The sequence below is a fragment of the Tursiops truncatus genome, chromosome 18 (genome assembly GCF_011762595.2).
Source record: "Tursiops truncatus isolate mTurTru1 chromosome 18, mTurTru1.mat.Y, whole genome shotgun sequence".
Classification (NCBI taxonomy): Eukaryota; Metazoa; Chordata; class Mammalia; order Artiodactyla; family Delphinidae; genus Tursiops; species Tursiops truncatus.
In genome coordinates, this window is record NC_047051.1 from 17,828,409 (window position 1) to 17,855,306 (window position 26,898).

General features: G+C 43.2%; 1 protein-coding gene across 5 annotated transcripts in view; it reads left to right on the plus strand.

Annotated features, from left to right (window-relative positions):
- EBPL (EBP like) overlaps window positions 1–26,898 on the plus strand; it is a 94,965-nt gene that overhangs the window by 14,418 nt on the left and 53,649 nt on the right. For all 5 annotated transcript variants that reach the window (XM_073795180.1, XM_073795181.1, XM_019936620.3 and 2 more), the window contains exons 2-3: window positions 18,877–18,946; window positions 26,542–26,680. In XM_073795180.1, the coding sequence (XP_073651281.1) occupies window positions 18,877–18,946; window positions 26,542–26,680 (209 nt within the window). The remainder of the gene's footprint in view (window positions 1–18,876; window positions 18,947–26,541; window positions 26,681–26,898) is intronic.

A 26,898-nucleotide genomic window follows, 5' to 3' on the forward strand; every position in this document is an offset into this window, starting at 1 on the left:
ACCTAAAATCTTTTGTATAAGGAAGAAGTATGTAAATACTTCAAAAAATTTTAATGCAAGTAAAATTTATTTCCTTTGAAATGGAAAAGATACTCTAGGGAAATATCTTTTTTCCTTTATAACACTGAGCACAGTTTGTAGCTATTTTGTCTTCCTCTGTCTCTAGTACCTGGCATGTTTGCCTGGTTTGTAGGAGCTATTATGGAATATTTGTTAATATTGAATGAATGGAAGAATGATTCTATCCTTTCAATTTATAGCAGTATCAGTCATTTACATTTTAAGCCTCAAATTGCTCAGATATCTAAAATGTCAGTTCTTTTTCTATGTCAGACAGTCTTTTAAAACAAAATTTATTTAAATCGTATATTCCCACAATCATTGCAAAACATAACATTTATATATCTAAAAGGAGGAAAAAGATAAAATTGCCTAGAGATAATTATTGTTAGTATTCTTAATAGTCTTCCAGGGACTTCCCTGGTGGTCCAGTGGGCAAGACTCCGTGCTCCCAATGCAGGGGACCCAGGTTTGATCCCTGGTTGGGGGAACTAGATCCCGTGTGCATGCCGCAACTAAGAGTTTGCATGCCACGACTAAAAAACAAACAAACAAAAAGCTCCCACATGCCACGACAAAGATACCATGTGCAGCAAGTAAGACCCAGCACAGCCTAGATAAATAGATAGATAAATAAATAATCTTCCAGAATTTATATGAAAACATATATCCAGATAAATATATTTTTCAGAATTCTGTTTACAAAAATGGGATCATATTATTCATTCTTTGTTACTTTTTTCATTTAACTATGTCCAGTGACCATACAGATCAGTCTATTGAACTACCTCATAATTTTAAATACCTGCATAGGATTCCATTATACTTTATGTGTAATCTGTTTAACCGATCCCTAATTGTTGGACTTACAGGCTCTTCCCAGTTGCTGACAATTATACAGAATGCTCTCTGTACATTTTCATTCACTTGTCTTAAGTATTTACACAGGATGGATCCTGGAAGTAGAATTACTGACCCTAAGGGAAGCCAGTTTTTAAAGATTTCAGAAAGATGGTACCCATTTATATTCCCATCAGCTACTTTCTCACACTCATCCAGTAGGAGGTATCCATATTGTATCAGATACCTCTTTTGCATCCTCTCGGATCTTCTTGGCTTCATCGGACCCTTGACAATATGCTCTAGTCCTGCCACCATGACAGCGACCAACTCCAGCTTCGTTGGGGCCCAGCCAGGCAGCACCTGCTCCCACCTCCTGCCCCAGGCCCCTTGGATGCCACTCGGGTGTGAGATCCTGGGGACCCACTCAGCTCCCACACACCTACCCACAGGCTGAAACCTTTGACGGTGGTCTTTGGGAACTACAGGATAAATTCTTCTTCCGTCCCCCCCCAAGATGAACTCCCCAAAGAAGCAGTAGTTCATAAAATCTCTAGAAAAATGTAAGGTTGAGACATCAGTTAGCTTGTTACTAAGCAGCCTTACTGAGTTACTAATCCCTGTAATGCACCCTCATAACTGATTCATCCTTCTCCTTTGTCCCATTTCCCCTCCTCTGCCTCCTTGGGATAGCAATCCCCATAATAGTAGTAGAACATAGCATGATACTTTCTGGGGGACCCGGGTCAAAATATCCTTTTCCCATAGAATGGATATACCATAATTGAACCAACCGTGCAACCTTCAGTTTTGGTTTTGTTTTTTTTTTAATAACTTTATTTATTTATTTATTTTTGGCTGCATTGGGTCTTCATTGCTGTGTGCGGGCTTTCTCTAGTTCTGGGCTTCTCATTGCGGTGGCTTCTCTTGTTGCAGAGCACAGGCTTCAGGCACAGAGGCTCAGTAGTTGGGGCTTGTGGGCTCTAGAGTGCAGGCTCAGTAGTTGTGGCGCACAAGCTTAGCTGCTCCATGGCATGTGGGATCTTCCTGGACCAGGGCTCGAACCCGTGTTCCCTGCATTGGCAGGCGGATTCTTAACCACTCCACCAACAAGGAAGCCCAGGGTTTCTTTTTGGTTTTGTTTTTTGCTCCTAAAAACAAACAAGAAACTACAATAAACACTCTTGAACAGATGTCTTTTCTTCTGTAGGACAAATTTCGAACCTGAGATTCAAGTCAAGAAGTAGTCTAAGGAGATATAAGTTTTTCTACCACAAAATGTGTCATGTAAGAAATAGCTCATCTTTCTTTTATCAAAAATTTTAAAAGGTAAATATGTGAAGTGATGGGCGTGTTAACTAACTCGATTATGGGAATCCTTTTACAATTATATCAAACATTCACATTATAGACTTTAAATATCTTACAATTTTATTTGTCAATTATACCTTAATAAAGCTGGAAAAAAAAGAAAATAAATTGAATTGGCAACCTCCTGTCCTGCCTGGGAGTGGGAAATAAATTTGACCTCAGTTATTAGGGGTCTTCTCTCTTTTGCAGAGTCTCATGAGAACGCAGGAGACTTACATGATTCCCAGAAAAAAGGAGTACCTAGTCTTTGCTCCATCCTCATCACAGCTGATACCCTCAGTGCCTGAGCCTCATGTTTTCTTGAGGGAGGGCAGCTCTGCTGTTCTGTACCAGGCTTTGGGACAGGAATCTGGGGCTGAGTCCTGGGTCCACCTCCTATACCCTGTTTTTCTTTTTCTTTTTCTTGTGGCCATGCTGTGCAGCTTGTGGGATCTTAGCTCCCTGACCAGGAATCGAACCCTGGCCCTTCGGCTGTGAAAGCATGGAGTCCTAACCACTGGACTGCCAGGGAGTTCCCTATAGCCTGTTTTCCTATGAGGCTGTTCATCTTTTCCTTATTGATCTGAAAGAGATAGACATATGTTAGTGCAAATAATTTTACGTTTAAATTATAAATGTATAATTTTACATTTTATTATACACTTTTCTTGGGGGGGAGCAAGAAAGTATCTCAACTTCATTTATTGAATAATCCATTCTTTCTCCACTTACTTGAAATTCCATTTTTATCATATGCTGAAATCTTTTATATGCATAGATATGTTGGGATTTTTTAAATTTAGTTTTATTTTATGAATCTTTTGGTTTCAGTTCTGTTTCTTACCATTTTAGCATTATAGTCGTTTTTATTTTTTTTTTAATTTATTTATTTTATTTATTTTTATTTTTGGCTGCCTTGGGTCTTCATTGCTGCACGCAGGCTTTCTCTAGTTGCAGCGAGCTGGGGCTACTCTTTGTTGCAGTGTGTGAGCTTCTCATTGCGGTAGCTTCTCTTATTGTGGAGCACGGGCTCTAAGCGTGAGGGCTTCCGTAGTTGTGGCTCGCAGGCTCTAGAGCTCAGGCTCAGTAGTTGTGGCGCATGGGTTCAGTAGTTATGATACACGGGCTTAGTTGCTCCGCGGCAGGTGGGATCTTCTCGGACCAAGGCTCAAACCCGTGTCCCCTGCATTGGCAGGCGGATTCTTAACCAGTGCACCACCAGGGAAGCCCCTATAGTGCTTTTGAATAGCCAACGAAGCGAACTCATCACCCTTTTTCAAACACGTTACTATATATCCTTCGAACTCATCACCATTTTTCAAGCATGTTACTATATATCCTTCCAGATGAACTTTAGATTCATTTTTCCAAGTTCTAAAATTAGGTATTTTGATTTGGGATTTTCTTCTTTTTTTTTTCTTTTTTTTTTTGCTGTACGCGGGCCTCTCACTGCTGTGGCCCCTCCCGTTGCAGAGCACAGGCTCTGGACGCGCAGGCCCAGCGGCCATGGCTCACGGGCCCAGCCGCTCCGCGGCATGTGGGATCTTACCGAACTGGGGCACGAACCCGTGTCCCTTGCATCAGCAGGCGGACTCTCAACCACTGCACCACCAGGGAAATCCTGGAATTTTCTTAAATGTATAGATTAATTTGAGATTAAATGATATCTTTGCAATACTGAGTCTCTTCTAAGAATTGAGTGGATCTCAATTTGTTTAAATAAATCTTCTGTGATAGTCTCTTAAAATTTACTTCTAAATATTTTATATTTTTATTGCTATTATGAGATTTTTCTCCTTTGTATTCTAACAGACTATTGTTGTGATAAGTGAAAATTACTGGGTTATATCTATATCTATATAGTAACCAGCCACTTTTCTAAATTCTCTTTTTCCCCCTCCAGCTTTATTGAGTTATAATTTATATACAATAAGATTCACCCATTTTGTATACGGTCTGATGAATTTTGGTGATTGTATAGAGTTATGCAACCAACCACCATCACAGTAACAGTATAGAACATTTTCATCACTTTTTGAAAGTCTTCTTATGCCCCTTTGTAGATGATCCCAGCCCTGACCTCTGGCCCCAGGAAACACTAATCTGATTTATTGTCACTAAAGTTTTGCCATTTCTAGAATTTCATATAAATGAAATCATACAGTATGTAGTCTTTCATTTAGCATGATCTGCTGCTGACTAGTATCCCAGCTATATCCCAATTTATTTATCCATTTACCAGTTAACATTTGGGTTGTTTCTAGTTTGGGGGCTGTTATAAATAATGCATCTGTGGGTATCTACTTCTAAGTCTTTGTGTGGGCATATATATTATTTCTCCTGTGTAAATGCCTACGAGTGGGATTCTTTAACTAGAGTAGAAGCTGCCAAACTCTTTTCCAAAGTGGCTGTACCATGTTCCATTCCCACCAGCAATACTTGAGCATTCCAGTTGCTCCACATTCTCACCAGCATTTAGTGTCTTAGTCTGCTAGGGTTGATATAACAAAAATATCACCGACTGGGTGGCTTAAACAACAGACATTTATTTCTCATGTTCTTGAGGCTGGGAAGTCCAGCCTCTACCCATATCCATGTGGGTTGAATATGGGTTGAATTGTGTCCCTACCAAAAAGACCCATGTTGGGGTCCTAACCCCCATGACCTCAGAATGTGGCCCTGTTGAGAGATCTGGTCTTTACAGGTGTAATTAACTTAAAGTGAAGTCATTAGAAAAAAAATGAGGTCATTAGCATGGTTCCTCACCTAATAACGACTGGTGTCTTTATAAAAGGGGGGAATTTGGAGGTAGGGACATATACACGGGGGGAACACTATGTGAACATGAAGGCATAGATCAGAGTGATGCTCCTACAAGCCAAGGAATGCCAGAGTTTGCCATCAAGCCCCTAGAAGGTGTAGAAGGAGGAGCATGGAACAGAGTCTCCCTTGCAGCCCTTGGAAGAAACCAACCCTGCTGACACCTTCATCCTGGACATCCAGCCTCCGGAACTGTGAGACAATAAGTATTTGTGGTTTTAAGCCACCCAGTTTGTGGTACTTTTCGGTGGCAGCCCAACCAAACGAATACACCATGTTTCCTAGTAACTTGAGTTCATTCATAATGTTGATTTGTTCTTGGCCTCTCCTGGCCTCTCCTGACCTCTCCTACATATTAATTTTCAGAGTCTGATTGGATTCATTCCCTGTTTCTGAATCTGTGTTCCAGAGAGTAAGAGTTTCAGGAGCCCAGCTCCTCTGTGTCTGAGTGTGGCATTTTGGATAGGCTTCTTTGAAGGCCAGGCCCCAGCCTATGCGTTGTCTTCCTCCTCGTCCCTCCTGATCCTCTCATCCAATCACCTACAGCCAAAGGAGTGGCGGTCACAGTGTAGAACACGGTCCAGCCCATGGGAACTGGGGGCGGAGTCATGCTGGGCACAGCATGCATCGGGACCCACACACCTAAAGGAGCACCCAGGGACTTCCTGGCGGTCCAGTGGTTAAGACTCTGCACTTGCAATGCAGGGGATGCGGGTTCAATCCCCGATCAAGGAACTAAGATCCCACATGTCCCGTGGCCAAAAGATATTAAGAAAATAAAATAAAATAAAGGAATGCCCAGTACTGTGTGTGGAAGGGGAGAAAGTCGCCATAGTTGAGGCCTTTAGGAGCCAAGTAGGCCAGCCTCCCCCTTGTATAGGGATTTTACTGATAGTCCAGACAGATGTTGGGTCATTCACCCTTTGCTTGAAAACTTTGTCAGTGCCGTCTTTCCAAAATAGAATAGCTCTAGTTACAAGAAAATGTTTCCTTATGTTGAGCTAAAATTAGCCTCCTTGTGACTTCGACTTCTAGGGTCCTACTTGTGCCCTCTTGTGTAACCCAAGGGGAAGTTGAATCCCGGGTCTATGAAACAGCTCCACTGCTTCTCACGACATGTTTTCCTGGTGCTTCTCTGTCCTGTCACTCACCCTCACACACTCCACAGGCTGCCTTTCAAGGGCAGTGCTGGTTACGCAGGGCTGTTACAGAGGAGGTCTGACTGTTATTCAAGAAGCCTGGGGCAGAGTGGACAGGTGGGAAGAGTATGGCCTTTGGGGTCCAACGGTGCAGCTGGCCCAGCCATTTCCCACCTGTGAAACCTTGGGCAGCACCCCTTTCCCTGCTGAAAACCCTTTCTGTCATGCGGAGGGGAAGGAAGGACTATATGTGCATTATGGAATATATGTGCATTAAACGTGTGTGAGAAGTACAGGCTGAGGAGTCTGCAGAGCATGTACAGAAAAGTCAAGATTCTCACTACAGTGAGAATAGTAAAAATGTACAACTATTTATTTCATAGTTTGCTAAGACTCGTATTTTGCATTACACCCTTTAGGCAGCAAAGAGAAATGAAAAGTGAAATGTATGTTTAAAAAAAAAGGAAGAAAGGACTTTCTTTTTTCTGTCTTGGTTTCCTTATTGTGTTAATCCTTTCAGGCTGCTGTAACAAAATACCACAGACTGGGTGGCTTATAAACAACAGAAATTTATTTCTCACAGTTCTGGAGGCTGGAAGTCCGAGATCAGGACACCAGCATGGTCAGCTGAGAACCTGCTTCCTGGTTCATAGCTGGCACCTGGGTGGATGGGACTAGGGGTCTCTCAGGAGCCTCTTTTATAAGGCATTGATCCCATTCATGATGGTTCCACCCTCAAGGCTTAAGCACCTCCTAATACCATCATCTTTTGGGGGAAAGATTTCAACATGAATTTGGGGGCCATGTCTATAAAGTATGGAAATAATATTTTCTTCAAATGGTTATTATAGGATTAAATAAAGCTTTGTAATTTAGGGCCGTGCTTCTCAAACTTGACTGTGCATAGTAATCACCTGGGGATCATTTTATAATGTAGACTCTGACTCCATAGGTCTGGGATAGGGTCTGGGATCCTGCATTTGTCACAAGCTCCCAGGAGGTGCTCATGCTGTGGTTTGTGGACCACATTTGAATAGCAAGGATGTAGGGCACCGGCACAGTGCCTGGCGTTTAGCAGAGTTCAGTAAATGTTAATTCTTCCTCTGTCCCTTTTGTGACCCCTCCTCGCCATACCCTTTAGTTGGATTAACTTTTAATTTTCATCCCATCCCTATGTAATAATGTGGTAATACACATGTCCAATTAAGATGAGCCTTGGAAGGTTTCAAATCTCTAAGAAGTAACAACTGCCTCAGCAGAGAAGGGTATATTCTTAAAACGGGAGAAATATTCTTTAAGTCCTAAATCAAACACTAAGCTGCTATGTTGTAGGAACAATAGGACTTGTGTGGCTGTATGATTCCTGAAGTACACAAAAGGGCCAGCATGGTCCATTGTTAATGTCAGGCGACAGCCCATCTGCTAGGACAGGTTCCGTCAAATGGAAGTCGTCATCTCATTAAGTGGATGACAGCTGGGCAGCATATATTTATGAAGTCACTAAAGCCTTGTCATTGAGGTACTGTAGGAGGCTGAAGCAGCTGATCCTTCCAGAAACAATGATGTATGCTGTTGCCATGATATGGAAAAATCAAGTCTGATTAGACGGAGGTTTTGTGAGTCAGATCAGAAAATGCTAATAAATTTTGACAGGATTTATGTACTGATTCTATTCTTATTCCACTTTTTTCTCCCACTCTTAATTCATGTTGCACTGTTTTTCTGGTTCTTCATCCAAATGCACTTTAAAAAAAAAAACTTACAAATATATTTAAGTATAAGTTCAGCCTTTACAAATACAAACACAAATTACAAAACAGAAAATGTATGTTCTCTTTTATTTCTATAAAGCCTTTTTGCTGCTAAATTTTTCTTTAAGGGTGAAATGAGTAAACTGAGCATTCTCTACAAAGTGGTCGTTGAATTATAGATAGTAGAAGCTTGCCCAGCTCAAGCACCCTTTTTTTTTTAATCTGAGCTTTGACTTGTAGCTGTCTTAAAGTCTATAAAATCCTTTGTTAGAATTACATGTCTGGAATACCTTAAGTGAAAAATAGACTGACCTCTGTTACTTAATTTATTTGCCATGATACATTTTAGCTTTTAAGCTGATTTTGTTGGCAACGCAATTAGATAGGTATAGTTCGGTCACAATTTAGAGCATCTAGTATGAACTTTCCTATGTTTTTTAAACCAAAATTCCTGATACACAGAACTTAAAAAATTTTTAAGTCAATAAACATTGTGGAATTTTCCTCATCACCCTCTAGGTTAACAGTAGAAAAACTGATGGCAGGGAGAAAGTATTTTAAGTATTTGTAGCTACATAATAACATATACATGAAAAATTTCTTGAAGGCTACTGTGGAGCTCAACAATGGTATCTCATGAGGATGAGATTGGGGGTCAGGAGAGAGACTTTTACCTTTCACTTTATAGGCTTTCGTAATTTTTTTTTAACTTTCAGCATGTATCCCTTTAATAATTTTTACTAGTTAAAATAGTAAATGTACACCACTAGAAGGGATGTCAGAGAGTAAAGAAAGATCTGTTGGAAAGTTAGCATGCCGTGGGTGTTGGGAGCACCGACATTGGGTAGGACAGGTGAGCTGTGACAGGAAAAGGCCCTTATCGGCGTGATTTGCAAAAGCCCACTCTGCACAGCTTCTCTGCAGACTTAACTGGACAACAAGAGAGAATTCTCTCAGCGTGTCACCCAGAGCCGGACACCAGGGCTGGCATTTTGATGGCTGGTCGTTCACCGGAAGGGCATAGGTAATTTGAAAACGGAGTGTGAATAATGAGAGCTTTTTTCCCTTTCTTTTTTTGGTCATGACCATTGGCTCTCCTTACTTTTTATCCCTTTTGTGCAAGTGTCCGTGTGTCCGTGTACGTGTGTCTGTGTGTGTGTAGGACACTGTGGGGCTGGCAGAAGGTGAGCAGGTTTGCCCTGTGGTTTATTGAGGCTGGAGTAATCTGGAGACTCATAGCAGTGACTGTTGAAACACCGGTTTGTTTGATATTAAAGTGCATCCGAAGGGGAAAAGGATAGCAAACGGCTTACTGCTGTGCTGTGCTCGCTCTGCATGCAGTGTGCTGCACCCCTCATCTGGTTTCACCTCAGCTGTGCCAGCCCCGGTTGATCCAGACCCAACACCCAGGCTGCTTGGGGTCTAGAGGGGATCCTGGGAGAGCTGAAGCTCAGGCTGTGGAGTCCCAGGTGCTCCTGACCGTGGTCCGGGGGCCCCACTTGTGTGTTAGAAGCGTGAAGGCCAAGGGCCTCTGGGACCACGGGGTCCTGAGTCAGGAATCCAGAAACGCGAGGGGCAACAGTTCTTTTCTGACAAGGTGCTATATATCTTTTTAAAATTAAGTTTTACTGTGAAAAATTTCAAACATTCACAAATGTAGAGATAATAGTATAATGAATAGGTTTGGCGTTTTCAAATTTTGATGCACTTGCTTTTTCTTCTTCTCCCTCCCTCCCCCTTTTTCTTTTGTTATTGCTCAAGTCCTTTAACGGGAATCCAGACTGCCTATCATTTTGCTCCTATGTCCTGAGTAAGCCTATCTCTGAAAAGTCACGTTGTGCTTCTTAGGGGACAGGTGTGTGCCCCTCAGACGATGGTAGGAATTACTACAATAATAGCACAGGAATTCTTGAAGACATCCTCATGCCCAGCCAGTCATTCAGGGAATCTACCCTGGAGGTCGCCACGAGCTTGCTCTTCCCAGGGCTGATGAGCACCGGCAGGTGTAGGACGCACAGCCCGTTCCCACTGGAGAGGCTGGGGCTTAAACAGGCTCTGACCCCACCATCCTCCATGGGGCCCCTCCCTCCACACCTGACCCTCTCCTGACAGGCACCCACACAGGCCGCTGCTCATCGACCTCACCAGTGAGGTCAGTGGAGCAAGTGCTGCACGCCGGGCTTCCAGTCAGTAAGAGGCACTCTGAAAAGGTGAAGATGGGGATCTAGTCTAACACTGCTCACCACTCTTTCATTCATACATCAAACATCTGTTGAGAGCTTTACTCTGTTCCTTTATGTTGATTAGGGAATTGAAGCTCAGCGAGGTCAAGGTAGCAGGGACTGTAAGAAATAAAATCTACTGTCCCTGTTTTTGCTCAAGCTCACCCAGCTCTCCAGCGCGCAGCACGGGGCTCTCACCCGTACACCGGTTCAAGCCCTACTTCCCAGTTATAGCAACACCCTCCCGACGACCTTTGCTGCTTGCCAGGCTCCTTTCATCTGATCCTTAAAATCTCCAGGTAGCGGTTGAGCTCAAACATGAATTTTAGTTCCGGTTGGCTAGTTCTTCACCATACACTATGATTAAAGACTTTTGGAGCTGATAACCTTCCAAGCTTATTCTGCAAGTTAATATAAACTTCGTGTTCCAGAGCCTAGAAATAATTTTAAGGGGGAAGAAAGAGTGCTTTATGGCTCATTTGATATAAAATGTGAATTCATGGGAGGAACTAAGTCTGTTTCCATTCTCTACAGATAATTTTGGCCCTTGGCAAATAGCAACTAATGTTTCCAGGGACTTCCATCTCAGGCCTGTTTGGTTAGAACAGATCTGGTTCAGAAGCCCCCAAAGAATCTTTAGGCTCATAAGAGCTGGTCTCATTCTGAAGCTGGACCACTGCCTTGTGGCCCTGATTTGCTCAGTTTTGCATTGAGTCTACTACTGGTGGAGATTCAGCAGCAGATAGTAGTGGGCCTGTGTTTGTCAATTTACGTTTCTCATGGTGAGTTCCTTACAGGATAAGATCAGACCAAGCCTAGAATCACAGAACCTTCCAGAGATGGAACATCAGTTCCCTGGAACCCTGATGTTGACACCTTACCCCTTTTCACTTTGTTCTTTTCCTGGCTTTAAATTCAATGTCCTTCCTGTGGTGCGACATACCAGGACTTGATGGTGTAGGGAAGGGTTAGAAGCCCTTAGAGTTGTTTTGGGGGAAGAATCAGGTAGTTGCTAATGCTAACGTTACATGGCCTATGTCATGAAGGAAAGCCACGTGTGTGTGCCTCTGTTCGGCGCCCTTTTTACATAAAGCACGAGGGCAGGGTTCCTGTGAAGGCCCATCACACCATCCAGGTCTACACTGACCCACCAGACCTGCCCCAAGTCTGCGGCCATCCTATTTCTCCTTTCACACAAGAGCATTTTCTCCATATAGAGAATGTTTTACCCAAAGACCTTTGAACACCATGTGTCTGGATCCATTTCATCTCTGTTATCGCTAAGAAAAAACTGCAGACAGAGAAATTAGGAGACTCGGCCAATTCTACATGATTCAAGGATAGCTGTACAAAGTTTGCAGATTCAGCCTAGGATTGTCTGTTAAAGCTCACCATCCATGTATTCCAGGTAAATTACATTAATCAACACCTGGTCCTGCCATTGAGCTTTGCTAGAAGGAGAAACGGACAGAAAAAATAAACCATTATTGTGCAGTCTGGTAAGTGAGTGGTAAAATTGTGTCCAGGTCAAGAGGTAGCACAGTGGAAAGAAGTCACTGGGGTTTTAAAGACTGCAGAGGTGGGCTTCCCTGGTGGCGCAGTGGTTAAGAATCCGCCTGCCAATGCAGGGGACACGGCTTCAAGCCCTGGTCTGGGAAGATTCTACATGCCACAGAGCAGCTAAGCCCGTGAGCCACAACTACTGAGCCTGCGCTCTAGAGCCCACGAGCCACAACTGCTGAGCCCACGTACCACAACTACTGAAGCCCACGTGCCTAGAGCCCGTGCTCCACAACAAGAGAAGCCACCGCGATGAGAAGCCCGTGCACCGCAACAAAGAGTAGCCCCCGCTCGGCGCAACTAGAGAAAAGGCCGCGCACAGCAACAAAGACCCAGTGCAGCCAAAAATAAATGAATGAATTAATTAATTAAAAATAAATAAATAAAGACTGCAGAGGAGTTTATCAGGTGACAAGAGAGTAAAGGCACTCAAGATTCGCTGCAGACCCCTTGCTCCCCATGATGGACTGGCAGATCTTGCCCTTTGATAGTGGCCCCTACTCTGCGCTGCCAAATGCTTTGACTTTAGCAGAATAATTGGTTAATCATGCCCATGGGGCAGTCTAGCCCATCAAGTTCAGGTACCAAGTGGTGATCTCTCCACTGAAAAATATTTATATTCTCAACAACAAATAAACAGTTAAAAAATGGGCAAAAGATTTGAACAGACATTTCTCCAAAGAAGATAATACAAATGGCCAATAAGCCATCAGATCAGTAGTCATTAGGGAAATGCAAATCAAAACCACAATGAGATACCACTTTACACCCATTAGGATGTCTATTGTGAAAAACAGCAACAGCAAAGGATAATAACGAGTGTTGGCAAGGATGTGGAGAAATTTGCAACTCTGGTGTACTGCTGTTGGGAATGCAAAACGGTACAGCCACTGTGGAAGATAGCATGAGGGTTCCTCAAAAAGTAAAACAGGAACTTCCCTGGCAGTCCAGTGGTTAAGACTCCACGCTTCCGATGCAGGGGGCATGGGTTCGATCCCTGGTCGGGGAAATAAGATCCCAAATGCCGCGTGGCCAAAAAATAAATAAAATACATAAAAAATTTAAAAAAATTTTTTAAAGGTCAAATTAAAAAAAAAAGGTAAAACATAGAATTACCATATAATCCAGCAATTCCACTTCTACCTAAATACCCAAAGGAACTGAAATTAGGGACTCAAACAGATACTTGCACACCAGTATTCATAGCAGCTTATTCATGGTAGCCGAAAGGTAGAAACAACCTACCTAGATGTTCATCAGCCGATGAATAGGTAGAAACAACCTACCTAGATGTACATCAGCCGGTGTATACATACAATAGAATATTATTCAGTCTGAAAAAGACATGAAGTTGTGACACATACTACAACATGGATGTACCTCGAGGATATTATCCTAAGTCAAATGTCAGACACAAAAGATAAATGAGGTACCTAGAGTAGTCAGAGTCCTAGAGGCAGAGATAGAATGGTGGCCACCAGCGGCTGGGGGGAAGACGGAGTGGGAAGTTATTGTTTAATGGGGACAGAGTTTCAGTTTGGGAAGATGAAAAAGTTCTGGAGATGGATGACGGTGACGGTTGCACAACAGTGTGAATGTACTTAATATCACTGAATTGAATACTTAAAACTTAAAATGGGTAAAGTGGTAAATTTTATGTTATGTATATTTTACCGTGATTTTTAAAATCCATAATATTTACATACTTTTTGGGGGGGGGGGGAAGCCAGGCACGTGTACTCTAGGTGGAAGAGCAGCTTGTACACAGGCCTAGAGGCCCGCTTCCTCCTGGAAGTCTTCCCTTACTGTCCCAGCCACTGCTCCCTCCTCTTTCTCCAATTGTTATTGAGCAGAATGTCAGTGTAACACAACTAGATAACAAGCTGTCTGAGGCCAGGACCCAGCTTACTCTAAAAAAAAAAGTCCTGACGATTTTGTTTAATGTTATTAATTAGTAATGTTACTCTTTCTTCCATGTCTCTCTTTCTACCTGTCTGGGTTTTTTTAATAATTTTTTTTAGAAATAATTGACTTTATGGTCAATTTAGAGATTGATGTACAGTTGTTAAAAAATAACAGAGATCCCTTGTGCACTTTGTCCAGTTTCCTCCAATGGTAATGTTTTTCAAAACTATAGTATAATATCACAGCCAGGACACTGACATTGACAATCCACTGACCTTAATCAGATTTCCTTAGTTTTGCTTGCACTTATGTGTGTGTGTGTGTGTGTGTGTGTGTGTGTTAAGTTCTACACCATTGTACCAGGTAGGCTGGTGTATTCAACCACAGCAGTCAGATACCGAACAGTTCCAACACCATGAAGATCCCTAGTGGGTTTTTTTTGTAACTACCTGCACTTCCCCTCCCTCCACCCCTTAACCCTGGAAACCACTAATATGTCCTCCGTTTCTAAAATTTATCATTCCAAAAAGTGTTATATAAATGGAATTATAGAGTATGTAACCTTTCGGGGTTGACTTTTTCACTCAGCATGATTCCCTGGAGATCCATCCAAGGTACTGAGTGTGTCAGTAGCTGGTTCTTTCTTATTGCTGGGGAGTAGTCCAAGGTATAAATGTACCATGGTCTATTTAACCATATACCTTTTGAAGTACATTTGGTTTTTAGCTATTACCAAAAAAGCTGCTATCAACATTTGTGTACATGTTTTTGTGTGAACATAAGTTTTTATTTTTCTGGGATAAATGCCCGAGTGCAATTGCTAGATCATATGGTAATTGCATGTTAGTTTTAAGAACCTGCCAAACTCAGGTTTTCCAGGGAGGCTGTTCCGTTTTCATCCCACCAGAAATGTATGAGTGATCCATTTTCTCCACATCCTCATCAGCATTTGGTACTGCCACTATTTTTTATTTTAGACATTCTGACAGATAGATAGTAATATCTCATTGTGGCTTATTTATTTATTTTTGGCTGTTTTGGGTCTGTGTTGCTGTGTGCGGGCTTTTTCTAGTTGCGGCGAGTGGGGGCTACTCTTCGTTGTGGTTGCTTCTCTTGTCGTGGAGCACGGGCTCTAGGCATGTGGGCTTCAGTAGTTGTGGCATGCGGGCTCTGTAGATGTGGCTTGCGGGCTCTAGAGCGCAGCTCAGTACTTGTGGCGCATAGGCTTAGTTGCTCTGCGGCATGGGGGATCTTCCCAGACCAGAGCTCGAACCCATGTCCCCTGCATTGGCAGGCAGATTCTTAACCACTGTGCCACCAGGGAAGTACTCTCATTGTGTTTTTAATTGGCATTTCCCTGATGGCTAGCAATGTTGAACATCTTTTCATATGTTTGTTACCTGTATATTCTCTTTGGTGAAATGTCTCTTCATTTCTTTTGCCCATTTTCTAATTAAATTGGGTTTGTGTTTTGTTTTTTCTTTTAACTCATTCCCTCCACCCTTCCTTTTATTTCTTATTCTTTTAGTAAGCATTTTTTAGCATGTCCCATCTATCAGGCATCTGGAATACAGAGACAAAGGCAAAGACTTACCCTAAAGAACTGATGGTTTTGAGGAGGAGACAAATAAGCAGGATTCTGTTCAGGAAAGACATCTACCTCCTATCAAGAGAATTAGTGAAGGCTTGTTTCCTGGAGGAGGTAACATCTGATCAGCATTTGGAGGGTGGATATGTTCATTATACTTTATATGCTATACTGCCTTTACACTTAGAGTAGTAATACAGTAAGAAATATATAGTGCCTTCTAAAAGCCCCACAGGGCACCTTTCTTTCTAAGTAATTCATTACGTGGACTTGTCATTAAATCAAGGTTAGCAGACACAAAATACCACCCTGGGTTCTTGAGGATTCTAAGACAGAGAAGACAACATCCCAGGCCCCCAAGATGTATGATCTAATGGGCACTGGAGATCCACCACCAGCAGACAGTTGATTACAGAAACACAAATTTAGTAACAAGGGAGAGGGAGAAATTAATTTTTACCAGGAAGTTTGGGAAGGTTTCTTGGAAAAAGGAGGGTTTGAGCTGGGATTTGAAAAAGGAGTAGAACTCCAACAGGTAGATATAAAAGGGAACAAATTTGGTATACACTCCTGGGTCCCTGCATGTTATAGATTCCAGGTTTCCATGCTGCTCTTACCCAGGGAATTGCTTCTGAGGAAAGATTCTAGACTGGACGTCTGTGTCCATGTTTGCTGATGGCCCCAGTTGAAGAGGCTGCTAGTGGAAGTCACATCTAGTTTTAGGATGAGATCAACAATCTAATTTTGGGAAGTCCTTCATCTCACAGATAGATGTACTGAGGCCTAGAGAGGATCAAATTCAGCTCAGTCTTGTGGCCCCTACTGGCCAGTCAGTGGATGTGTTTTGTCTAGAAAGTTCCCAGGTCACGCCAGGGAAGTGGTGTGGATTTCCTATGGCTCTGCTAAAAATAAAAAGATCATGGGCTTCCCTGGTGGCGCAGTGGTTGAGAGTCCGCCTGCTGATGCAGGGGACGCGGGTTCGTGCCCTGCTCCGGGAGGGTCCCACATGCCGCGGAGCGGCTGGGCCCGTGAGCCATGGCCGCTGAGCCTCTGTGTCCAGAGCCTGTGCTCCGCAACGAGAGAGGCCACAGCAGTGAGAGGCCGGCGTACTGCAAAAAAAAAAAAAAAAGATCAATTGGTGAAAATAAGGAGTTGCAGAGTGGATGGGGAGTACTTCTTGTTTAAAAACATTGTTTATCTCACATGTAATTTTTTAAAATCTCCTTTAAGGAATATAATTTTTACATATGCTCTGAAATAAACCACACTTACCAATTAAGTAACTTACAGAATGTCAAGAAAAGAGAAAATAAACCAGTTTCAAAGCCTCTGTTCAGCAAAGATTGGAATGGATAAATAGCTGGAAGATGTATTAATGAGATGGGGAGAAAGTCAGGTTTCTTCTCTCAATTAGAGAAAAAGAAAGGCAATTACAAACTGTAGCATAAACAAAAATATCTTATAACAAAGTCATGGCCCAGATATGAAGCAAACTAAACTGTAGCATGAAACGAATAAAATAAAATATAGCCTGATTTTGAGAAATGTATGAGTGTAAGAAAAAATATTCCATTTGCCACATTCTTCTTAAGTGACAAAAATACTGGGTTTGTAGAGGAAGAAGTTGTGGCCCATTGCAGTGAACACTATTTACATAATCACCATATTGTAAATGCTGTTGATTGAATGGAAATGCAGTCAATTTCAACAACATACAAGCAAAGTGGACAGAGGTTGAGAGTTGGAAATGGGGAGGAGAGGGAGAGAGGATGGTGGGTGTTCTCATGCTTGTCTGATATCGTAAGAAGTCCAAATACTGCACAATATTGATGAGTGGGTAAGCTGAGGCTTTAAGTTTACTTTTTTTTTGTTTTTTGGCCACACCAAGCGCCTTGCAGGATCTTAGTTCCCTGACCAGGGACTGAACCCACATCCTCGGCAGTGAAAGTGAGGAGTCCTAAGCACTGGACGGCCAGGGAATTCCCCAAAGTTTACTACATAAGTTACACATTTGGATAACTAATAGAAGAATTAAAGAGAATTCATATAGGGACTTCCCTGGTGGTCCAGTGGGTAAGACTCCAAGCTCCCAATGCAGGGGGCCCGGGTTCAGTCCCTGGTCAGGGAACTAGATCCCTCATGCCACAACTAAGAGTTCGCATGCCACAACTAAAGATCCTGCATGCCACAACTAAGACCCGGCACAGCCAAAATAAATAAATAAATAATTTTTTTTTAAAAAAAAGAGAATTCATATAGCTATTAAAGGGATTCAGAATATGCTACTCCAAAATATACCCCTTTGGCATATTGATTATTTTGAACTGAAGGCAATTGAGAAACTGTAGATGCAGGAAGGGCTCTCTGACCTCCCTCTTTCTACCTAAAATCAGGTCTTTGAACTTCCCATGAGAAAGGTGCCCTCCCTTTACCAGGAAGAAAAGAACATTCTTATCACTGGGGACTGGGTGTCAGTGCTGAAGTGGTCCTGTACAAATAAACCTACCAAAATAACCCTTGTCTTCCATTACTTTCTCCCCATGTATCTCCTAGTCACTTTCTCACAATTTACTGTCCTCAGCTCAAGCCCCTTGGTCTTGTCACATCCCTGCAGTTTATTGTTCTTTGTGTAAAAAGACATATAAGTTTTGGGGCCTAACAGCTTATTCAGGTCTTCATTTTCCCTTCAAAGACTCCCATGTACATGTAAAAATATTAAATATGATATGTATGCTTTTCTTTTTAATCTGTTTATGTCGGTTAATTCTTAGGCCAGCTACAGAACCTAAGAGGGTAGAAGGAAGTTTTTCCTCCCCTAGTATCAAAAATTGGAAGAAGGGAAGGGGAAGGGGAACAGCATAAATTATACTGTAATTTCAGGATGATTTTCAGTTGATAATGTCTAAAGAAATAGTAATATAAGTATATTACATGTTATGAAAATGGTTGCCAGAACTACAGACAGAAGTGGTTAAATGTGGTTGCCTCTGGGAAGTTGTACTAGAAGTGACCTCGGGGATTAGGCGGAGACACAATTTTGATGTCACATAAGTGATTGTTTTGGTAAAAAGAAATGAGAAGGGTTGTATTGACCAGGAACAAAATTTGTTCAAAGTATAATTGCAGCTTTTTCATTACCTTAAATTTTAAATATAGCCTGTAAGCATTTCTAATTTTCCTAAATTTGCCCTTGTGCAGGAAAAACAACTAGTTCAGCTCTGATATAGATATTTGAATGCCACTTTTGTTAAGAGAGATCTTGGATTTTTTTGAGGTGAGACAAAATGAAGTACTGTGAGGTGCTTCTCAACAGTGTAAAATCCCTGGATTAATCCAGAGTCTAGCTTATTTAATATACCATTTAAGCTCTTTTCTTGTGCAAAATCTTCAACTTATATTTTCCCCATCAGGGCACACCTCTGATTTTATAATGCCAATCATTGAAAACTGACATTTATTATATATAAACATTCCCTTTGGACATATCCATTTCCAAGTTCAGGGAGCCAGGCTCCAGGAACCCACGCACGCACACCGGGACTGTGTGGTGTGGGGCAGGGCAGGGGACGCTGGCCACACTGTGGTACCATCCTGTGGTTGTGATGCTAAATTAGAGCATGTTTTCGTTTTCTTCTCTCTAGGAAGGCCCTTTTGTCTACTTGTCTTTGGTAGGAAACATCACAGATTCTGATGCCTTGATCGCTTCGTTGTGTAAGTAATTTAAAACGTTTGCATTTGCCATGTTTGAGGGATTAATTGCAAGTATGGCTGTCAATTAAATGAGTACCTGTACCCATGCTGTATGATTCTATTTACATGAAATGTCCAGGTTAGGCAAATCTATAGAGAAAAATTATAGATTAGTGGTTGCCTGGGTGTGTGGGGAGGGGGCGGGATCATAGGCCAGAAATGGGGAGTGACTGATAATGGGTACAGGTTTCTTTTTTGGGGTAGAAACATTATAAAATTACACGATTTGTGGTGATTCAAATCTGAGAATATACTAAAACTTGTTGAATTATACACTTTAAACAGATTTAAAAACACAGGTCTGGCATGTGAATTATATCTCAATAAAGCTATAATTTCAAATTTTTGTTTTTATTTATTTAATTTATTTATTTTTGGCTGCACTGGGTCTTCGTTGCTGTGCATGGGCTTTCTCTAGTTGTGGCAAGCAGATGCCACTCTTCATTGCAGTGTGCCGGCTTCTAATGGCAGTGGCTTCTCTTGTCGCAGAGCACGGACTCTAGGTGTGCGGGCTTCAGTAGTTGTGGCTCGCGGGCTCAGTAGTTGTGGCTCACAGGCTCTAAAGCACAGGCTCAGTAGTTGTGGTGCACAGGCTTAGTTGCTCCACGGCATGTGGGATATTCCCCGACCAGGGCTCGAACCCGTGTACCCCTGCATTGGCAGGCGGATTCTTAACCACTGCACCACCAGGGAAGCCCTATAATTTCAAATGTTTATAGTGAGTGCAGATTGAGGAGTTTGCAGTATTTAAACTGGGTGTTTTCCATATTTTTATTATTAACTTTCATATATATACATATATATATATATACACATATATATGTATATATATATGGTCTTGTAGATAATTTCCAGAAATCTTCCTGCTCTGCAGAGATATTAACTAGTTTTCCCTATCTTCGTCATGTTGCTGTAAATCAATCAACATTCAGTCAGTCAGTATCAACTACCTCCAATGTGCTGTGTCAGTACTGACAAATAAATGAGCTGTGCAGCAACTGGGTTCTTTGCCACTATTATAGAGCTGCCTTGTGCAGGATAACTTCTTTCAGATTTTGCATCTGAAAATCTGCATTGTTTATCTCATTTCTCCCACAATTCTGAAATCGTGTCCTCCAGCCAGGATCTGGACTCCTGTTCACCACTAGTGTTGTAAAACTCTTCTAGAGAATTGAGTCAGCCACAATTAGTGCTTCCCAAAGCAAAACACATGTTATCTTTGATGTCCGTCAGGTCCTAGCCATGGTAGCTCAGGGCGCCTGAGTCCCACAACTTTTTTTTTTTTTTTTTCGGTACACGGGCCTCTCTCACTGTTGTGGCCTCTCCCGTTGTGGAGCACAGGCTCCGGACGCACAGGCTCAGCGGCCATGGCTCACCGGCCCAGCCACTTCGTGGCATGTGGGATCTTCCCGGACCGGGGCACGAACCCGCGTCCCCTGCATCGTCAGGCAGACTCTCAACCACTGCGCCACCAGGGAAGCCCTGAGTCCCACATCTTGAGGCCACCCGCTCAGTTCCACGGGCTAAGGAATATGCAGCTGTGCAGCTTTCTGGCGAGTCTGCCAGATTAAACTGTGCTTGAGAACTGCTAGGGAAGTCTGGGGTTGAGAATTCCAGCTCAAGTCACTGTCCTCCTACCCCGGCTGCCCTGCTCAGCCTCAGAGAAAGCAAACAGCCCAGATTTGGCTCAGTCCCATGAAATGCAAATATCTAATTCGATCTTTATCAGTCATCTTCAGTCTACATTTTCACCTTCAAAAAATGAAAACTCGGGCTTCCCTGGTGGCGCAGTGGTTAAGAATCCTCCTGCCAATGCAGGGGACACGGGTTCGAGCCCTGGTCCGGGAGGATCCCACATGCCTCGGAGCAACTAAGCCTGTGCGCCACAACTACTCAGCCTGCACTCTACAGCTCACGAGCCACAACTACTGAGCCCATGTGCCACAACTACTGAAGCCCGCACACCGAGAGCCCGTGCTCCACAACAAGAGAAGCCACCTTAATGAGAGGCCTGTGCACCGCAACGAAGGGTAGCTCCCACTCGCTGCAACTAAAAAGAAAGCCTGCGTGCAGCAATGAAGACCCAACGCAGCCAAAAATTAATTAATTAATTAATTAATTAATTTTTTTTAAAAAAGTGAAAATTCATTTAATGGAGGTACCCTTTATTAGTGTGAAAGTGAAAATCTAGTAGATAATGTCAAGTAGTGCTTCTTGGACTTTAAAGTACACAGATTGCCTGGGGTTCTTGTTAAAATGCAGATTCTTATTCAGAGGGTCTGGGGTAGGGCCTCCCATATATTGATCTGTGGACTGTCCTTTGATTCAGCAGGTTGTAGAACTTGTTAAAGATGGTAAGGAAGACTTTATTCAAGAGGGACTATGGCAATGGGAGAGAGATTGGGCTCAACTCTAAATACAAGGACAGGTGGAGATTCATAGGCAAGGAGCAGGGTTGGGGTCAGTGGATGGAAAATTACTGAGAAGAAACATCAAGGCTGTGGGACTCTTGATAGACTGACTCAACAGGATCCTTGCTGAAGGCAGGCCAGGGTATTAAGATACAGAGGGTGGGAGATGAGGAATTTGATCAGATATCAAGATTATCTACACTCCCATGTTCGTAGCAGCAGTATCTACAATAGCCAAGACATGGAAACAGCCTAAGTGTCCATTGACAGAGGAGTGGATAAATAAGTTGTGGTGTATATATACAGTGGAATATTATTCAGCCATAAAAAGAAGGAAATCCTGCCATTTGTGACAGCATGGATGGGCCTTGCAGACATTATGCTAAGTGAAATAAGCTAGACAGAAAAAAACAAAAACTGTAATATCTCATATGTGGAATCTAAAAAACAAACAACCCAAACTCATAGAAAAAGAGATCAGATTTGTGGTTACCAGAGGCAAGGACTGTGGAGTGGGGGAATTGGATGAAGATGTTCAAAAGGTACAAAATTCTGGACTTCCCTGCTGGTACAGTGGTTAAGAATCCGCCTGCCAGTGCAGGGGACACAGGTTCGAGCCCTGGTCTGGGAAGATCCCACATGCTGCGGAGCAACTAAGCCCGCGAGCCACAACTAGTGAGGCCCACGTGCCACAGCTAGTGAGGCCCGCGTGCCTAGAGCCTGTGCTCCACAACAAGAGAAGCCACCGCAATGAGAAGCCCATGTACCACAACGGAGAGTAGCCCCCACTCGCCGCAACTAGAGAAAGCCTGCACGCAGCAACGAAGACCCAACGCAGCCAAAAATAAATAGAAAAATAAATAAATTTATTTTTTAAAAAAAGGTACACACTTCTAGTTCTATGATAAATAAGTACTAGGGATGTAATGTACCACATAATTAACACTACTGTATGGCATATTTGAAAGTTGTTAAGAGAATAAATCCTAAGAGTTCTCACCACAAGGAAAAAAACATTTTTTCTTTTTCTTTTTTTTTGTATCTATATGACATGATGGATGTCATTAAACTTATTGTGGTAATCATTTCACAATATATGTAAGTCAATTCATTATGCCGTATACCTTAAACTTACACAGTGCTGTATGTCAGTAATATCTCAATAAAACTGGGGGTTGGGGGGAGTGATCAGATACCAAGAGTGAAGGATTTTCACTAAACTTACGCAGCAGGATTCTTGTTGAAACTGGACTAAGTGGGCCAAGCACAGAGCCCAAGGTCGAGACCTTTTGGAGAAGAGGGCTTGGAGGAGGCTGCCTTGAGTTTGGTCAAGAAGAGTTGTGCCCCTAATCTCCACTCTGTGGCAAAGGGCACAGCCGTGGCTTGGCTACTGGAAACCTCCAGCCCTTCGTGTGCATCTTTCCCTCTAAACCTCTTCCTGAGCCTGGCAGTCAGTCACAAGATAAAGGATGAGGATCACATCATTAGGTTTATTAATGCTCTGTTTGCCCTTTCGCTGTTGTAGGTGTTTAACCTGCAAAGAGTTGGTCAAGGTTAAGCAGTAGATGAGGAGATGCCAGAGGCTTGATCCACTGGGGCCAGCAGATAGCAGGGCCTGCTTCCAGTGCCTGTCCCCACCCCCCTTCCCCCCACTTTCACTTACACACACGCTGTCTCCTTCAGCTTTGCTGAATTTCCTGCAGTTTCAGACACACCGAGCGCTCTCAGCCCCAGGCCTTTGCTCAAACTCCTCCCCGAGATACCCTCTCCCTCCCCCAGTTCAAGGCTCGCCTCTTGTGATGTAAGCCCTGAGATTTTTTTTTTCGTGCAAATGTGATTTCTGTAATTTAGAAGAGACCTTTTGGTTTAGGGGATGGGAGCTGTGTTTCAGTTCATACATATCGTCACACACTTCCCCAAGGGGGAGGAATTGACAGGCCACACGGGGGTCCTGTTATATGACACCCTCATCCAACTGGCCCTTGAGACTGGACCAGGTGCCCTTCAGGACAGAAATCAGGATGGGCTGCCTGCTGATCTTGCCTGCTGGTCATCCTCACCTTCATCCCAATCCAAAGCCTTGATTTCTGACACTGTGGAAGGTACGGGACTAAGAGAAAGGCCTGAGATTAAGATCCCAGATTATGTGTGCCTTGACGTCTGGTAAAATCCAGAGGGCCTCAGATGTCGTAAGTGCCAGGCCCCTCTGCACCCTGCTTCCTCATATAAGGTCCCTAGACAAGCAGCCCTCCTGGTCTCCGGAACCAGCACGGTGCCTGCGTACCCCTGAGGAGCCGGCTTCAGTTCCCTGCCAACCCTCAGAATTACTCAAACAATCCTATCACATCCTGCCGCGGGGACCGGGGGTCACCCCCCTGGTGTTACTGCAGAGCCCACCTCCCACAGTCCCTCCTCGTTCACTCCAGTTCCTAGGGCAGCCCCACGCGGCACAGTGTGCTTCTCCCCGAGCCTGCGAGTGTTCTGTGACTAAGGAAGGGCCATCAACCTCATCTGCCCAGTGTCACCTGTGGGGTGTTAAGCCACCGCATAAGCCCAGGGCGGGAACCCTTCCCTCGCATGTAGGGTGAAGAGGAAGCGATCAGAACACCTCATCTCCTAGCTTGTGCAGTGCCTTTTCTCCATGTCCCTATTCTCTGTCCCCGTCACTTATTACATGGTTTGAGCTCGCTACAGTATGAACCACCAGCAGCAGACTTTGTGTCCTGGTCGCTGCTGCATTCTTGAGACCTAGCATAGAGGCGTCTATACGCTACAAAATAATTGTTGAATTAAAGAATGAATGAAGGGGACTTCCCTGGAGGTCCAGTGGTTAGACCCTGTACTTCTAATGCAGGGGGCATGGGTTCGATCCCTGGTCAGGGAACTAAGATCTCACATGCCACGTGGCCAAAACATAAATAAATCAAAATTTTTTTTAAAAAAGAATGAATGAATGGGGTTATTTTTGTGAATGTCTAAACACCCACTAATCTCTTAGCTCCTAAAGCATTGACCTTTTACTTGTGATATTTTCTTAGATTTTGGCTACACTAGATAGTATATTTCACCTATTGTATCTATGTGTTTTTTTTAATTAATTTAATTTATTTTATTTATTTATTTTTGACTGCATTGGGTCTTTGTTGCTGCGCCCGGGCTTTCTCTGGTTGCAGCGAGTGGGGGCTACTCTTCGCTGCGGTGCGTGGGCTTCTCATTGTGGTGGCTTCTCTTGTTGCGGAGTCTCCATGGACTCTTGGCACGTGGACTTCAGTAGTTGTGGCGTGCAGGCTCAGTAGTTGTGGCTTGCAGGGTCTAGAGCGCAGGCTCAGTAGTTGTGGCACACGGGCTTAGTTGCTCCCCAGCATGTGGGATCTTCCCAGACCAGGGCTCGAGCCTGTGTCCCCTGCATTGGCAGACAGATTCTTAACCACTGAGCCACGAGGGAAGCCCTGTATCTATGTTTAAATTTATAGGGAAAACTTTTACTTTCACTATGATGTTTTCCAGTTAGGTCATGGCAGGCAGTCGGCTAAGGACAGGCTGGACGGCTCTGCCTTGTCTGCCAGTTGCGTCTGGCCTTTCACAGAATCTCTGCTCAGCGTGTGTCTGTGTGTTATCTCATTAAATAGCTAATCGTGTTTACTGGCGTGTCCTTTCTCTGGGGACAGCCTTTCATGGGAACCCTTTGTCCCTGGCCCTGGAGGGATCCTAACTCTAACCATTAAGAGACTATTGCTTCTTTTTATGGCTGAGTAATATTCCATTGTATATATGTGCCACATCTTCTTTATCCGTTCATCCGATGATGGACACTTAAGTTGGAGGGGGAAGGGTAAGCTGGGACAAAGTGAGAGAGTGGCATGGACGTATATACACTACCAAACGTAAAATAGATAGCTAGTGGGAAGCAGCTGCATAGCACAGGCAGATCAGCTCGGTGCTTTGTGACCACCTAGCGGGTGGGATAGGGAGGGTGGGAGGGAGGGAGATGCAAGAGGGAAGAGTTATGGGAACATATGTATATGTATAACTGATTCACTTTGTTATAAAGCAGAAACTAACACACCATTGTAAAGCAATTACACTCCAATAAAGATGTAAAAAAAAAGAGACTATTGCTTTGTGCTGCTCAGACCAATCAGATCACGCAGCTAATTTTTGACCATTCATACCTTTTCTAAGTAATGTGAGAACAGTAGTTAAAGGGAGAGAAGAGGGTTTTGGGTTTTTTTTTCCTCTGGTTATTTGAGATCTTAGGACCAGCACGTATTACTTTGTTAAAGTAAAAAGGAAAGAGAGACAGAGAGAAAGAGGTGGGGGGGGGGGAGGTGGGGAGGAAGGAAAGAGAGAAAGAAAGAAGGAAGGAAAGAAGAGAGAAGGAGGGAGGGAGGGAGGGGAATATGACTTCATCTAGTGCATGGCCCTTGGTCCTTCACTAAAAAGACTATCTGACCTCATGGTGCTTCCTAGAAGTAAGCATCCTGATAACGGGGCCTGGAAAGATTTCTTAGGGCACACCTGCTCCCTGGTCAGCACAGTTTCGTGGTAGCTGTGTTAGTGAATTCTGTCCCTGTAGCAGACCGAAATGCTCCTTTGCCCATTTAGGATTCATTCTGTAGTCCAGGCTGTGTTACTGTCCTCCCCTCCCCTCCCTGCTGCCTCCCCAGCACTCAATTCCTCTTCAATCCCTAATAAACGTGTCTTTTTATAAACATTTCCTTAATAATAATTTTCCCACATCTAACTAATACAGACTTCATGTTGAAATTTTGACGTAAGGAATTATAATGCATTTACCAAGATAACTATTAAAGATTATCTTTGCAAAGTCTGACTGTGTCAAACTGATGTAGAATTCTGCTGCTTACGATGAAAAGGGAGAGGGTGAAGAGGGCACACGTGTGAAAGCACTTTGGAAAATGCAAATCATTTTACAAATATAACATGATATTGTTGTTATTACTTGTGTCCGGTGGCAAATGCGTTTTCGTCATAGGGCCTCTCTTGCCTTCCACTAAGGCATAATGAAGACTACAGAGAGAGTGGTAGTTACTCTTTTATCTCCTCCTAACGGGGAAAAGAAGGTCATTTCCTCTGTCATAAAAATGATTGCCAGATGAGTAACAAAATGTATTTTGTTTTCAGGGAAAGAATATGGCAAAGCTGACGCGAGATGGCTTTATTTGGATCCAACCATTGTGTCTTTGGAAATTCTGACTGTCGTCCTGGGAGGGTTTCTGGCATTGGTTCTCATTTATGCCATCGTCAAAGGGAAACATTATCGGTAAGTGCTCTTCTCCTGTCCTACGGAAAAGAGGAGGAACATTAGCTGTCCCAACGCCAGTGTGACATTTGGAGGGGATAATGACCAGAGTTCTTTGTTAGACAAAAAGTAGACTAGAAACAAAAATTGTTAGATATTAGTTAAGGATCATGGTGCCACCAGGATAATTTCAGACCATTCAAAATAAAAAAAATATGAAAAATATGATTGTATTGACA